At 40.1% G+C, this 15,640-nt stretch overlaps 1 protein-coding gene across 2 annotated transcripts in view; it reads right to left on the bottom strand.

The window, feature by feature from the left end:
• THADA (THADA armadillo repeat containing) overlaps positions 1-15,640 on the bottom strand; it is a 1,857,831-nt gene that overhangs the window by 1,793,963 nt on the left and 48,228 nt on the right. For both annotated transcript variants that reach the window (XM_053712286.1, XM_053712287.1), the window contains exons 11-12: positions 13,842-14,533; positions 12,890-13,044 (exon numbers count right to left, since the gene is read on the bottom strand). In XM_053712286.1, the coding sequence (XP_053568261.1) occupies positions 12,890-13,044; positions 13,842-14,533 (847 nt within the window). The remainder of the gene's footprint in view (positions 1-12,889; positions 13,045-13,841; positions 14,534-15,640) is intronic.

Below are 15,640 nucleotides of genomic sequence, written 5' to 3'. Positions count from 1 at the left end.
TCCTTGTCCCTTATGTTAATGCCTGTTATCTCTGGTGCGTTTCTGATGACCGACGCAGGGGTTTCCATTGCTAGAATGAACAGGATGGGAGAGAGTGGGCATCCCTGTCTTGTACCGTTTGTGATGTGGAAAGGTAGAGATATTGAGTCATTTAGTTTAATGGACGCTTGGGGTTTATTGTATAAAGAGAATTTTTTTCCGATGAAATCTTGATGAAAGCCAAATTTAAGGAGTGTATTTTTCAAAAAGAACCAGTCTAGCCTGTCAAAGGCTTTTTCAGCGTCCGTCGAAATGAACACTGAAAGGATAAGATTGCTATTGACGTATTCCATTAGGTTGATAATTTTAGTGGTGTTGTCTCTAGCCTCTCTATAGGGTGTGAAACCTGCCTGATTGAGGTGTATGAGTTAAGGGAGAACGGTATTTATATGAGTTGCGAGGATTTTTGCATATAATTTAATGTCTACATTCGAAGGGAGATCGTTCAAATGTTTGCTGGGGTTGTGGGAGGCTTGCCAGGTTTGGGGATAACCACTACTTGGGCTTCTAGCATGGATGATGGAAAAGGGTGATCTGTGGAGGTCTCATTAAAAATAGTGGTAAGATGTGGAGACAGTAATGAGGATAAGATATGATAATATTTTGTTGAGAAACCATCAGGGCCTGGGCTTTTCCTTTTTTCAAAGTTTTGATCACATTTTTAGTTTCACGAATTGAAATTGGTTTATTTAAGGATTGTAACTGGTCTTCACTGAAGGCAGGGAGATTTATTTATTTATGTAGGATATCGTGTCGAGTTGGTGAGTTGAGGTAGGGAGTTTATATATAAAGTTGTGTAATACTCATGAAGAGAGTGTAGTATATCTTTTGTAGTCTCTGGACGTTGTGCGGTTGTGTGAGTTCATAAATGTATGATTTCACGCATTTTTTCTTAAGCGCTCTCGCCAGCAATTTACCTGATCTATTGGATTCAAAATAAAACATGCTATTAGTTTTCAGGCGTAGCCATTGGTAATCTATTTGTAGAAAATTGTCTAAATCGGCTCTGGCTTTTTGTAAATATGCGATTATCTTGGTAACCGTAGGTGTAAGTTTGTGGGCATAGTCTAGGCGAGTAAAGGTTTCGGTTAATTCTTTGTATTAAATTCAGTGAGTTTTTTGTTGTTGGCCCTTATGCTTAATGAATTCCCCTCTGAGGACACCCTTATGTGCTTCCTATATCGTATATTTTTTTTCAATTGAACCAGAGTTTAGGTTGAAGTATTCTTCTCTGGTTTTGGCAATATTGGCCAATGTTGTTGGATTGTCTAAGAGGGTGTCATCTAGTTTCCATAGATAGGGTGTGCGGGGAGTGTCATACCATGAAAATTTAAGGGTTACCGCGGAGTGGTCTAACCAGGCTGTGGGGAAGATGTCGATTTTTTTATTAAGGATAAACTCAACTGATTAGTGAAGATATAATCAAGCCTGCTGTGGGTTTTGTTGGGGTGGGAGTAAAAGGTGTAGTTGCCCCTGTCTTGGTGAATGAAACGTCAAGTGTCATATAGATTAAGGTTTTTCAGGCCTTTCCATAGAGTGTTAATTACTTTTTTTGACACTTGGGTTTTGGGATTTGAGCTATCTTTAGCTGGTTGTAAAGGAACACTGTAGTCTCCTGCTATAAAGATAGGGCCTTTTGCTATGTCTAGTATCTTGTTAAACAAAGTTTTAAAGAAGGGGGTTTGCTTAGTGTTTGGAGCATATATATATTCACTAGTGTAATTGGTCTCCCAAAAATCTGCCCTCTGTATCTTTCGTGATCTGGGTGAGAGTAAAAGGAAGGGATTTTTTGAATAGTATGCCAACTCCTCTCTGTTTGGACGTGTATGAGCTGTAATATTGTGTGATAAAATTTTTACCAAAGTATTTTGGTTCTTTGTTACTCCTGAAATGGGTTTCTTGCATAAAAATGATACCTGCTTGGGGGGCGGAGCCGGCTGCTACCATGAGTGCAGCGTAAATCCGGAGCTCCGTGCTGGCTATCCACAAAACTTCAATAATTCCATCATAAATATGCCCAAATTAACCTAATATTGCCCACTAAGATCGAGGAAGAAATAGAGCTGACAGACATCATCGAAATGTGAAAGCACACACAACAATTGAAGCGCAAATCAGCTGCCACATCTCACCAGGCACTATAACTGAACGGACCTCCTCCCGCCATAGATCGAAGTTTATCGACCTTTCGGTAGAGTGCAACAAATGGTCCCCTGACATCAGCATATACCAGATGGTACCGGTAAGCTGTAGACCAACCATCACACCGGGGCCGCAAGGAGCGGCACAAACACTCCCACAGAAGCGCTGCTTCCGCCATTACCGCCGCAACCCATCAAAGGCTAAAGGTACGCACCATATTTTCCACACTACTACCCTTATAGCTGCCCCAGCCTGTACACTAACCCCTTGGTAAAGTACTCAGAGGGACTCTAACATTTGGAACACCGTTCCTAGCAGCAGACCACAGAGCTTGAGCAGCAGCTGGAGGGGGGACATCCTCAGTGAGGCGTGCTGGCCGCCATTACAACTCCAGCATTGAACTGCGCCACACTGGCCAGGGGCGCTCTCATATCAGAATTATACTGAACAGCGGTGACACATAAATAGTGCTACAAAATACCCACTCATAATAGAACTATATCGAAACCGCTAAGCCCTGACAGTTAAAAACAAGCAGCTAAGACCAACTTCTGATCACTGAACAAGAGCTAAATGCAATAAAGCAAGAGGCCTATCCTGCTCTGAAACCAAGCAATCCACCCTTATATACCCAAGAGTGTACCTGAAATATTGCGGTTATAACAGAAAGATTCCATCTGCACGATCAGACATATAGATCGATACCCTCAAAACAAGAAGGATCAAAGCAACCATACTGGCTGAACCTTTCACCCTGCCTTTATTATCTTTACAAAGTAAACCTGGGATAGGTAACTCCAGGCATTCAAACCTGAACTAACACTGATTATCTTCCAGAAACAGTGCAACAAGACCTGACCTCAAGAAAAAATTTATATCCTTCCCCTTGCTCAGTCTACCATCATGGCATGTAAGAGACTAAAACATGATAAACCCCTGAAAACATCTGCAGTAAAAACAGCTACCATCTCCTCTTATATGCAAACAACTGAAGCATCTGAAGCAAGAGACAAAAGACTCTCCATAGACCAGCAGACTTCTAACATACCCCCATCACAAGAAGAAGGCACCAACTCTACCTCCCTAATCCTACAGGACCTACCCTCTAAGCAAGACATTGCGGACATAGTCCGAATGTGCATACGGGAAGAGCTAGCGGGCATGAAACAAGATATCCATACTATTGGTCTCCAGGTAGAGGCTCTTGAAACTAACCAAGATGAGATGAAGGAAGATGTCCAATCCCTCACTGATCAAGTAACCTCTCATCAAGAAACCATCACTCTACTCCAAGAAAAACTGGAGGACCTGGAGAACAGGAGCCGCAGAAAAAATATACGGATCAGAGGCGTCCCTGAGAGTGTCCTCCCTCGTGACTATCCGGTCTATCTGCAGTCCCTCTTTCAACAGATAAAAGAGTCTGCTTGCACTACGGAGATCCAGTGGGTACGAGCTCACAGATCCCTCAGACCTAAGCCCCCGGACACTACACCGCCAAGAGACATCATAATCCGCTTTAAAAACTTCCTAGAAAAGGAGATGCTCTAAAACCAATCCAGGAAGCTACAACCAATTAGATTCCGGGGCAATGTTCTCCAGTTCTACCAAGACCTGGCCTCACAAACACTTCAGAGAAGAAAAGAGTTTAGCCCATTGACCACCCTCCTTCGCAACAAAAAAATTCCATATAGATGGGGCTTCTCCGCACAGGTCTGGGTACTGAGAAATAACACCAGACTGATATGCCGATCCCCAGAAGAATCGGACTCTTTTTGTAAACAATTGGGGATAGACATTCCACTTGATGATACTATCACACGGAACAAGTCAGGACTCTCAGCATCCAGAGACAACAGGGACTCTCCCACACCAGAAAGGCTTACCTCAGGCAGACCGAGTAAAAACTACTCTCAGCCACAGTCCCCTCATGCCCACATGGCATCACAACCTGCCCCAAAACAGGGACATGATACCTATAGAGACTCAACCCATTGAATTTTTGAACGTCTCACTATATGGACTGAAGTTGAGATAAGTATATATTGATTGCCTTTATGCTTGCTTTCTGTTGATTGTCGTTACATGTTGTTTTTTAATAACACCCTTGTTTATCAGCGTTGTTGTTGCGATCAGATTATCCTACTTTTCGTCACCAGTCGCCCTTACAAGCTAACGGTGAACTAACCCTTGACTTACATAACTTGCAGATGCGGATAGCCCCAACCTTCTAGTGTTTGTTACCTGTAGGTGCAAACCTATGCTACACTTATAGAGAGGATGTACAGACATCTCATTACTATCCCCCATTTACCGCATCCATAGAACTTACAGAACCCACAACGTAATCCCATAGCTAGAATAGAAAGCCCCTTAGCCATAAACTTAGAGAGCATCTATCAGCGCTTAAAAGCACAAGCCACTTAAAGAGAGGAAATTACTCTCTGACTTATATGATTAAACCATGTTCCCATATCTTCAGGCCTCGTTACAGAAGCCAATAAACATCCTGGGCCTCAAAACCCATAAAACCTATTGTGCCATTACAAACCATGGAATGGAAAACCAAAGGTACATCCTCTAGGATTAGCCAACAGTTCACCCCTTTACGAATGCTCTCAAAGACGAACTATATTAGGCAGAGAGCCGAATGTTTGTTTATTTTGTTTAATTTGTTCATTATGTTTAATATGTTTGCTATGCTCTGTTCTCAGACAGAAATGTTTTATTGTTACAAGACTCACATATACCTCTATACATCCTCACAGCTAGTTACAACATCTACAATCATACAGGTCACTCTCGAGCCCAGCACCAATCAATGCCTTACCATTCAAATATATCGCAAGCACCCACAGCAATGCAATGCAAGCCACAAGTAACCCGACCCCTCAACTGACCCTCCTGACCCAGAATGTAAAAGGGTTTAACTCACCAATAAAGAGATCCAAAGCCTTATCTGATTTAACAAAAATACATATAGATATCCTTTTCCTTCAAGAAACACACTTTAAGGCACAACACATACCAAAATATTTCGGAAAGCACTTCACCACACATTTCCACAGTACAGGCCCCACAAAAAAAATGGAGTGAGCATTCTAATACACAAATCCACCCCCTTCACCATCATCAAAAAAGTTGCAGATCATGAGGGCCGCTTCCTAGGCCTGATGGGCCTCCTATACGGGAGACCTATAACCCTCATCAATATATATGCTCCAAATACTCAACAGCTTCCCTTTTTTCGCACTATGTTCACAAAGATACTAGATCTATCGAAGGGCCCAGTATTCCTATCAGGCGACTTCAATGTACCTATGCAGCCCACTATAGATAGCACCAACACAAACATTCACATCCCCAAAAAACTGTCCAGAGCCATCTGGCAGGGAATGAAAGATATGACTCTTTTTGACACTTGGAGGTTCATGCACAGAGAGAAAAGAGACTACACCTTCTTCTCCCACCCCAACAAGTCCTACAGCAGATTGGACTACATCTTCACTAACCAGAACGGCCTCTCCCACATAACCAGATGCAACATTATCCCCACCTTTTGCTCAGACCACTCATCAGTCCAACTTAAATTCACCTGGTCCAACACCCCCCTTACCCCTTACCAATGGAAATTAGACGATAGCCTTCTTGAACACCCGGACCTAATCCCTAAACTCACTAAAACTATAGAGGAATACTTCACCATAAATTCCCACTCAATTGATAACAATTTCGCAATTTGGGAGGCACACAAATGCGTACTTCGGGGAGAATTAATCAAAATCAAAGCCCACTATACACAGACCCACCGCAAAAGATACAATGCACTCACAACAAGATACGCACAACTTGAACACGCACATAAGAAATCTCCGGCAAACGCTGAGATCCTAAACGAAATCCAAACAACTAGGGATGAACTAGATAACTTTTTGGATTTGGAATACCAATCACAGAGCAGAAAAACCAATAGTATGTTCCATTTCGAGAACAATAGAGCAGGCAAACTACTAGCCAGAGCACTGAAGAAAAAAAGATTCAAGTCGCACATTCATGAACTGCAAAACCCGAAAGGGAACCCACACCAATCCACTCCAGAGATCCTCCAGGCCTTTCATGAATACTACACATCACTATATAACATACAAAGAGAAACTGCCACCATGGACAACCCTCCCACACTCGTAGACTACATTACAAAATACCCAACACCGGAATTGACAAATGACCAAAAGAATCAAATTAACCAACCAATATCCTCACGGGAAGTACAACTAGCCATTAAATCACTGAAAATCGGGAAGAGCCCTGGGCCGTATGGCTTTACAGCCAAATACTATAAGACCTTTTCACCTACACTAATACCCCACCTCACCACAATGTTTAATGAAGTGGCTGATAACGATCCTTTTCCTCCCTCTATGCTAGAAGCCCTAGTAGTAGTACTCCCGAAACCAGGAAAACCCCCAGATAAACCCGCAAATTTCCGCCCCATCTCCCTCCTAAATTTTGATATTAAGCTCTTTGCAAAAATCATAGCCACAAGCATAAACCTAATCTTACCATCTATCCTACATACTAACCAAGCAGGCTTCACACCTTACAGAGAAGCTAGAGATAACACTACCAAAATACTAGACCTCATGGAATACACTTTCACCCAGAAAATCCCGTCAATATTCCTTGCCATGGACGCAGAAAAAGCCTTTGACAGGCTTGACTGGTCTTTTCTAAAACAAACCCTGTACACATTCGGCTTTCCCCAGGAAATTGTCGGCAAAATATTCACCCTTTACAACAACCCACAGGCCAAAATTAAATTAAATGACTCTATTTCACCCCCCTTTAAAATCAATAATGGTACCAGGCAAGGCTGCCCGCTCTCACCTCTCTTATTTATACTGGCAATGGAGGTGCTGGCCATACATGTTAGACACAATACAGACATTCACGGAATAGAAGTTGGACCCGAAACATACAAAATAACCTTATATGCAGACGACATCTTCCTAACGTTAACAGACATTGAGATGTCGCTACCCCCCCTGATAGAAACATTGCACACTTATGGTGAATACTCCAACTTCAAAATAAACAATACAAAGTCCGAACTACAAGCTATTCACGTACACCCGGCAGTAATAAACAACACAGAACAACGCTACCATTTCCATATACAACCCAAGGCAATCAAATACCTAGGAGTTCACATCTCACCATCCCTCGAAACCATAATATCCTTAAACTACAAAACTCTTAATTCGACAATCCAAACCACTCTTAGGGCGTGGAGCCACAAACCTCTTTCTTGGCTAGGAAAGGTCAATGCAGTAAAAATGATAATCCTGTCTAAAATTTTATACTTCCTACAAACTCTCCCAGTCCCCATCCCAGATCATCTCCTATTCTCCCTACAGAAACAAATCAACTGTTTCATTTGGTCACACAAAAGACCCCGCATTGCCACCTCCACTCTATATCGCCCAAGGGAATTAGGAGGGATAGGAGCCCCAAATCTAATGCGATACAGACAGGCAGCCTTTCTTACACGAGTCGTCAACTGGTGCAAACACAACGCGAACAAAGAATGGATTCAATTAGAACAGACACTTTCGGACACACATTATCTATGCGGGAACTGCTGGATCCCCAAAGCCCAGCGGACACTACTATGCACAACCCCCAGATTAGTGCATGAAACTTTTAAGCAATGGGACAAAATACTCTTGAAACACCCCAAAATCTCCACTCCATGCTCTCCCCTGACACCAGTCAGCAAAAATACACCATTCTCGTCCAAAATAAGTATAGTGGCCGCAACCCAACCCACTCCTTCTATTCAAAGCTCAATCCCACACCACCTTTTATATAAAGATAAAGGGATCCAATCACAACAGGTAATATGCGATACCCTGGGTACATACTTCCAAAACTGGTACACCTATATACAATTGAAACACTATTTAACTACACACCCCTTCAAATCCCAGCTACAAAGGCCCCTTTCTCAATTTGAGGCAATATGCTACTACCCCCATCCACAAAAAGGAATATTATCAATAACATACAGAATACTATCACAAGTAGCTCACCTGACACGTATGTAGCTAGATGGGAGTCAGATTTCGAAACTACCCTAGACCCATCTGAGTGGGCAATCATATATCAACAAATGATAAAAGCCTCCTCGTCCATCTCAACCCTAGAGATGAATATCAAACTATTGAGCCGATGGTACTACACTCCTGTTAGATTGCATCACTTATTTCCTGGCACAACAACTACATGCTGGAGGGAATGCGGGGAAATAGCAACTTTTGCACATATATGGTGGACATGCCCGAAAGCAACCTCTTTCTGGGGTTCTCTCAAACCAGAAATTGAAAAAGCCCTGGGCACCCCTCTCCCACTCACACCCTGGGTCTTTCTCTTCAACAAATTTCCTAAAATCCCCTGCAAATTAAAACAAGCACTCCTCACTGTCATGATAAATTCTGCAAAAAGGCTCATCCCACTCAATTGGAAAAAAATAGACCTACCACCTCTAGCCGTATGGAAAGCCAAAGTCACCCACTACCTCCAACTAGAGAAATACCACTATATCTTTACCAAACGAACAGAAGAATTCCAAAATATAACCTTCTTATGGGAAGAATATCTAAACAGCCTATAGTAACTTACCCTCCCCCTCTACCTTATCCCTCCTATACACTTCTAAAAATTAGACCACACAATGAGAACCACACCCCAGACACTCATAACCTCAACCCACGTAATAAACAGGCACAGTAGGGTCAGCCCACAAAAGAAATGAAGGCGCCAGTGCCACCCCACCTCTAGCCACCCCCTACTTCCAGGCATTGACAGATTGGTGCTCCAGACCTAATTCATTTAGAATCACTGATTTCGAGTTATACTGGCACGTAAATAATTATTGCAAATGTAAACGTATGATTGTAACAAAGCTCCATTTTTATCTTTTCCTGTAACAAAAGATGCTGATCTGAATGTTTTTCTTTTGTTTTATCTATGTATACCTTGGAAAATTCTTAATAAAGCATTTAAAAACAAAACAAAAAAAAATGATACCTGCTTGTTGTTTGGCAAGGTCCAGAAAAGCTTTAGAGCGTTTCTGAGGCGAGTTTAGTCTCTTTGCGTTTTGGGTGATAAGCGTGGAGTGTCTTTGTCAGTATGTGTCATTGTGACCTGTGAGGAAGAGGATTTCTAACAGGTGTGGGATTGTGAGTGATTTGCTTGTTAGTGTGTCAGAGTGTGTCAAATACATGTGGTTTCCATGAATTTTGTGTATCAGTTGTGAGCTTAGAACAAAATTTGCTAAGCAATAGAACATGTACATAAACAATAACAACAATAAGAATAAAAATAGCGAGAACATTGAAAACAAACAATAAAAACAATAAAGACAATGAAAACAAGTCTCTCTTCCTAATATAGGGCATATAATGAGAGACAATAAAGGGGTTAATCACTATGGGCCCTGTGGTATAAATAAACAAATAAAAGTGGTATCATTTTGACAGAAAATCTTGGCTGTAAACACAGAAGTTGAATTATTATGAAAAGGGTATGGGGGAAATTAGGTAATTGATTCTTATGAATAAACATCTATGAGCAAGAGAGAGTCTAATTGGTAAATAAGAGCACTTATAGTGTACTTGCCCATCTGGGAGGTAGAGTCAGACATTACTTTGTTCTTAGGTTATAAAGAAGGAGAACAGTTCTTTACAATGAGTTGGTTGAGTTGGGCGGGCTAGGAGCTGTGTGTCTTGGGAATGTTGGTTCTTGTAGTTTCGGTTTTCTGGAATTCACTGTATGCCATGTCTCAATAGATCCACTTAGGGTTTTCTTCTTTGGTGTGGTGCAGTGTTAATTTCGTCGACTAAATCTAGACTAAAATGACTATAAAACTAAAGAAATTCTAATGACTAAAATACGACTAAAACTAAAATGGCATTTTAGTCAAAAGACTATGACTAAAACTAAATCAAAATTACATTTTAGTCAAGACTATGACTAAAACTAAATCAAAATTACATTTTAGTCAAAAGACTATGACTAAAACTAAATCAAAATTTGCTGACAAAAACATTTTATGCAAGGTGTTATAATCAATCCATATCCAATTTCTGCTCTTTTGTAAAATTTACGAAACTTAATTTTATTAAATTTTAAGAAAAATAAAGGCATGTTATATACCACAACAGTTAAATCTGTTAAATCTGTATTGCATGTTCAAACCTTAATACCATAAATAAAAACAGGTTAATAAACCTTTACTCCAGGAGTATATAATGAGTTTGGAAGTTCTAGAGCAGTGCTAATATTGTTGCCGAAAATTTTTCGAATCTGTGACCAATCAATTGATTCTTCCTATAGAAATAAGTATAACCTATGAATATGGGTTTAAGTTATGCTGTGCCTGTGCTAACTGCAGAAACTTTTTGTTGTGTTGAGTTACTTGATACTTGTTTTAATTATTAACAGAGAACTGTTAAAGTTTTAATATTGTTTAAATAATGCATTACACTTTAACTACACCCCTTAGATTTTAGTCAACTAAAATCTACTGGAGATTTAGTCGACTAAAATCTACTGGAGATTCAGTCGACTAAAACTAGACTAAAACTAAAACAATTCAGATGACTAAAATACGACTAAAACTAAAATGGCATTTTAGTCAAAAGACTAAAACTAAGACTAAATTGAAACTTGCTGTCAAAATTAACACTGGTGTGGTGGGACGTATGGGAGGCATAGTCTCTGTTGGAACATCCAATCCTAGAGAGGTGCAGAATGAAGGGAAGTCTTCTGGAGATTTACAGATGTAAAGGGTGTTGTTTTGAATGGTCTATAAATGGGTAGAAAACCCCACCTGTATGGGATTTTTTTTTATTATGTAACATGGTGGTAAGAGAAGAGAGTTCCTTTCTTCTTTGTAATGTTTTAGTAGATAGGTCTTGATAGAACTGCAACACATTTCCCCTGAATCAGATTGGCTGATTTTTGCAGGATTGAGTTAGGAGCATTTCTTTATCCTGGAAATTCTTAAAACGAATTACAATGTCCCATTGAGGAGCAGTATCGGGGGGTTTAGATCATAAGGATCTGTGTGCTCTGACCCAGGGGATATCATTCGCAGGTTGGGTGTCTTGTAGGTGATGGAATAAAGATTGCAAGTATACTGGAAAGTCTCTAGGGAGGACTGATTAGGGTACACCTCGGATTCTCATATTCTTGCGTTGGCTTCGGTTTTCCAAGTCTAATTTGTCTTGGAGTGTATTAATAGCTTCTTGCTAAGCGATAACTTGGTCTGTGAGTTGCCTTCCAATGTCTCCATTTGGAAACCAAGGGCATGGACATCTTGTATGATGTTTTCTAACTGCTCTCTAATACACATACGAACAATGTCCGCTATATCTTGTTTTGATGGAAGGTTTTGCAGGATGGAGGCTGAGATATGGGTATCTTCTCTGGTGGTGTTTTGAGAATGTGGGTCTTGCTGTGTATCAGGAGTAGGTTTGGCACTTTGAGGCGACGTGTGGAGAGGTATCTGAAGGCTCTCTACTTTGAAGGAAGGATGACATAGTAAGGGATGTCCCAGAGGTTGTTTTAGTATTTTTATCAGGTTTCAGAGTCCTTCTGGATGTCGTCTTAGTCGCCATGATGGCTAAGTGTTTAGTAAGTAAAAGGGTATCTGTAGGTGGCTTGCAGCATTTTATATCACAGTTGTTACCCAGAGCAAGAAAAAAGTTTAGCGTCCTCCAAGGTATATTAAGTCAAAAATTTAGCCGTTATGGTGCTTCTTGATGGCTGCAGCTCTATCAGTTGTAGCTAGACTTTTGAAACCAAATCAGATATGATGTAAATATGGGGCCTGTGTGGTGCCGTTTCAATAAAAAGGTTAGCTGAATGCTGATGTATGGAGGATAAAGAACGGTAAGGGTTGATGAGCTTACCGGAGTAAGATCAAATACTCCTGCTTTAGCTCCGACTCTGTGTGCTCCGCGTTGTAATTGCGGCCTGTTACAGCAGGCTATAAGGTAGATGAGCCATGACCCGTCCACAGTGTTTCTCGCGGTTTTCCCCGCTGCTGTGTGGCCTGATCGGGCTCCCAACCTGGCTTATGTAGGCTAGAACCCTTTTAGCTCCTGTACCGTATAGGATCCAAGGAGGTTGATTTGTTTGCGGCCTAGTCAGGTGGGTTCCGGCACTCTTCATGTGGGCCGTTACACGACAGATCCACCAAAGCTATCCATAAGGGTCATAGTCATCTCAGAGGGGATGCGGCGTGTAACCCATGTGTTTGGGCTAGTTTGTGAGAGCGGATGGCCAAGATTTTCTGCGCCTTTCAGGGCTAGTGAAGGTACGCCCCCCACTTTTTAATAGTATATTTAAAAACCGGGCACTCGTTCATGGAAATTTACATTCACTTTAAAGCAAAAAAGGAAAAAACACCTCTATCTTGGACTTTAAATCTACTGTATATTATATGCTACAAGCACTTCATTTTAAATGTTTCTTTACGTTTAAACAGCTATTTGAACACCTCTCTGACACTAAACTCATACACAGAAAACATCCACACATTTCTGTAAACCTTTAACTATTAATTCTGGTTTTGAATCGTAAGTTATAAGTATAAAGCGTATCTTTTATTATCCCTGTGGCTCTGTGTTCACAGCTTCCTTACCTGATCGTGCCTGTGGACCAAACCTTGCTTTATTAATGCTATTGACACCTTTCCAATCCAAACATAGTTTTCAGTAAACTTGATGTGTCCGTGAGCTCTGGCTGTCCTTAAACATGCCATCAAGGCACCGAGAGCACCTCGATTACTACCAGACCCTGCAAAAAATGAGAAAAATTATGGGTAAAAATACATATAAATAAGGCAGATAAAACAATGCTTTCACCCAACCAGTTCAGTATCTAAGCCTCTTCTGACAGCATCCTGATCACATGACTTTTTATTTATTATCTATTAACTTGCATTTTAGCCAGTTAGTGCTGTGTCATGCACAACTCCAAGGAAGAGAGCACAATGTTATCTATATGCCACACCAGACTTGTTGTGAAAAGCTATTAAATAAAAGCATTTGATAAGAGGTTGTCTATAGTGGCTTAGAAACAGGCAGAAATGTAGAGGTTTAAATGTTATAAGGTATATTAATATAACAATGTTGGTTGTGCAAAGCTGGGGAATGGGTTGTAAAGGCATTATCTATCTTTTTAAATTTGATGTAGACTATCCCTTTAAGAGGAACGGATATTGGAAAGACTGGAATCAATGCCAATGCGTTTTATCTCTGCAAAGGGATTAAATACACAGGTAAAGTCCTAAACTGGAACAAGAATTGCAGTTCCCAAACCAAACGTGGATGATGATTGGTTGGTCACTCGTACTTTTCTGCAAAGCTTATGGCTTCTGAGCTGGACATATTTGAGTTTAAAATACCTTTTCGGGGTTAAACACGGTTAGCAGGGATTAATAATGAACAAAATTATATTTGCATTAGAATGACATTATAATTTTAACATTAGTGCAAACTGACTACAACTTTTTGATCAATAATCCGAGAGAAAAAAAAATTACTTTATAAACATATTAATGTCAAAGATTGCAATAAATTAACGTCACTTACCAACATTTGAAGCAGCAGACGTTTGCAGAATGTCAATCATATAGTTTAAGCTTTCAGTGTTGCATTTCAGTAATTTAGGTAAATAGTAATCAATAATATAAGTGGTTTGGCTTATATTATCTTCACAAAGTCGATAGATAAGAGGAGAAACCCAGGTTTCGTGCCACTGGTCAACCCAAGAGTTCTTCTCGTGTTTAGACATAAGTTGGTTCTTGTGATTCACTGACATGGCTTCTAACAGGTTACTTGCATAGGGAGCAAAGGACTGGTCCCCCATAACATCCAAGATTTGTGTAGGAATTGTTGGATCCACTGACAAAATCCTTTCTGCTCCTATACATTCAACTAGACAAGCAAGCGAAGCATATTTCCCTTTTGAGTGCCATTCCAGCTGTAATAAATTCTGTGTAAGATCTGAAAGAAATGGGTCCACATTCTTGTCAGGCACTGCGACTGCTGCTCGATGAATTTGAAGAAGGTTCTTGAAAATAAGTTTGGTCTGATGTCTTACAGCATCTAAAGGATGTTCCCAGTGTATGTAAACATATTCTCGGAGCTTGCACAGGGCACTTGCCTGGCCAAGAAGATGGTCACGTAAGTTTGTGGAACAGGAGCGGACAACATCTAAGGCCGAAACTGTCCACATGCCTAAAATCCTAGATAGTAACATGGCTGTGCTAGACTCTTTCAAACTATAATTAAACAACATAAAAGGAAAAAAATAATTAAAATGTACACAGCAAAGCTAAAGAGACATTAAACAGTTTCACATTGTAATATAAAAAGTGTATTTATGTGTTGTAAAAACTTTGCAATATATTTATTTATTTTACCCCCACCCTCTATTTAACTTAGAAAATTGTTGAACCTAGATTTCCCCTTCGGTCCTTCTGCTTTATGCTAAAGGACCGTTCCATAATTAACAAATGCATAATGAAAAGACAACTACTTACTAAATTTCATATAAGAAGTAGAACAAACAGAAACAATCTTATTTCCATGTTTACATGAACATTAAAAGGGACAGTCTACCTATTTTTTTTTTTATTGTTTAAAAAGATAGATAACGTGCTTATTACCCATTCCCCAAGTTTGCATAACCAAAATTGTTTTATTAATATATATTATATAACCTCTAAGTTTGCCTGTTTCTAAGCCCCAGCAAGTCACCTCTTATCTCAGTGCTTTTTAAATCTTGCACAAGAGCCAGACAGTGCTAGATAGATAACATTGTGCTCATGCCTGTGGAGAATGAAGGTTACACAAGAACCAGCTCTAACTGGCTAAAATGCAAAATTGCAAAAAGCACTGAGACAAGGTGCCACTGGTCTTTCTATGGGGCTTGCGTTTTTAATAGCGAGATCTCGCCACCAGCATCAAGACCGTGCAATTTCTGGTGACCAACTGGAGGGGGGGGGGGGGGGTATAATAGTGCAGTCCTGCTGCTGGCGGTGGTACCCACACTATTATAACCAAAAAACACCTTATTAACCAGCAACGTGCAGGGTATGTCATGGTCATTAATGGGTTAATGTAACAGTGTTGGTTATACAAAACTGTGGATTATCTATCTTTTTAAACAAAATCATTTTTTAAGTAGACTGTCCCTTTAAGAAAAATTAGCTATTGCAACATTATCCCAAAAATAATTTTATTTTCAGTTAATATTTATACAATCGATATACCTTTTAGTGACCAAACATTAGTTAATCAAGAGAGTTTCAATGTACTAAAACAACATTTATATGATGTGGAGAGATCGCAATTATTTCAAACTGAAGCTTGGTTATGTTTAATAG

The sequence above is a fragment of the Bombina bombina genome, chromosome 4 (assembly GCF_027579735.1).
Source record: "Bombina bombina isolate aBomBom1 chromosome 4, aBomBom1.pri, whole genome shotgun sequence".
NCBI classification, from domain to species: domain Eukaryota; kingdom Metazoa; phylum Chordata; class Amphibia; order Anura; family Bombinatoridae; genus Bombina; species Bombina bombina.
This window is presented reverse-complemented; position numbering and strand designations above follow the sequence as displayed.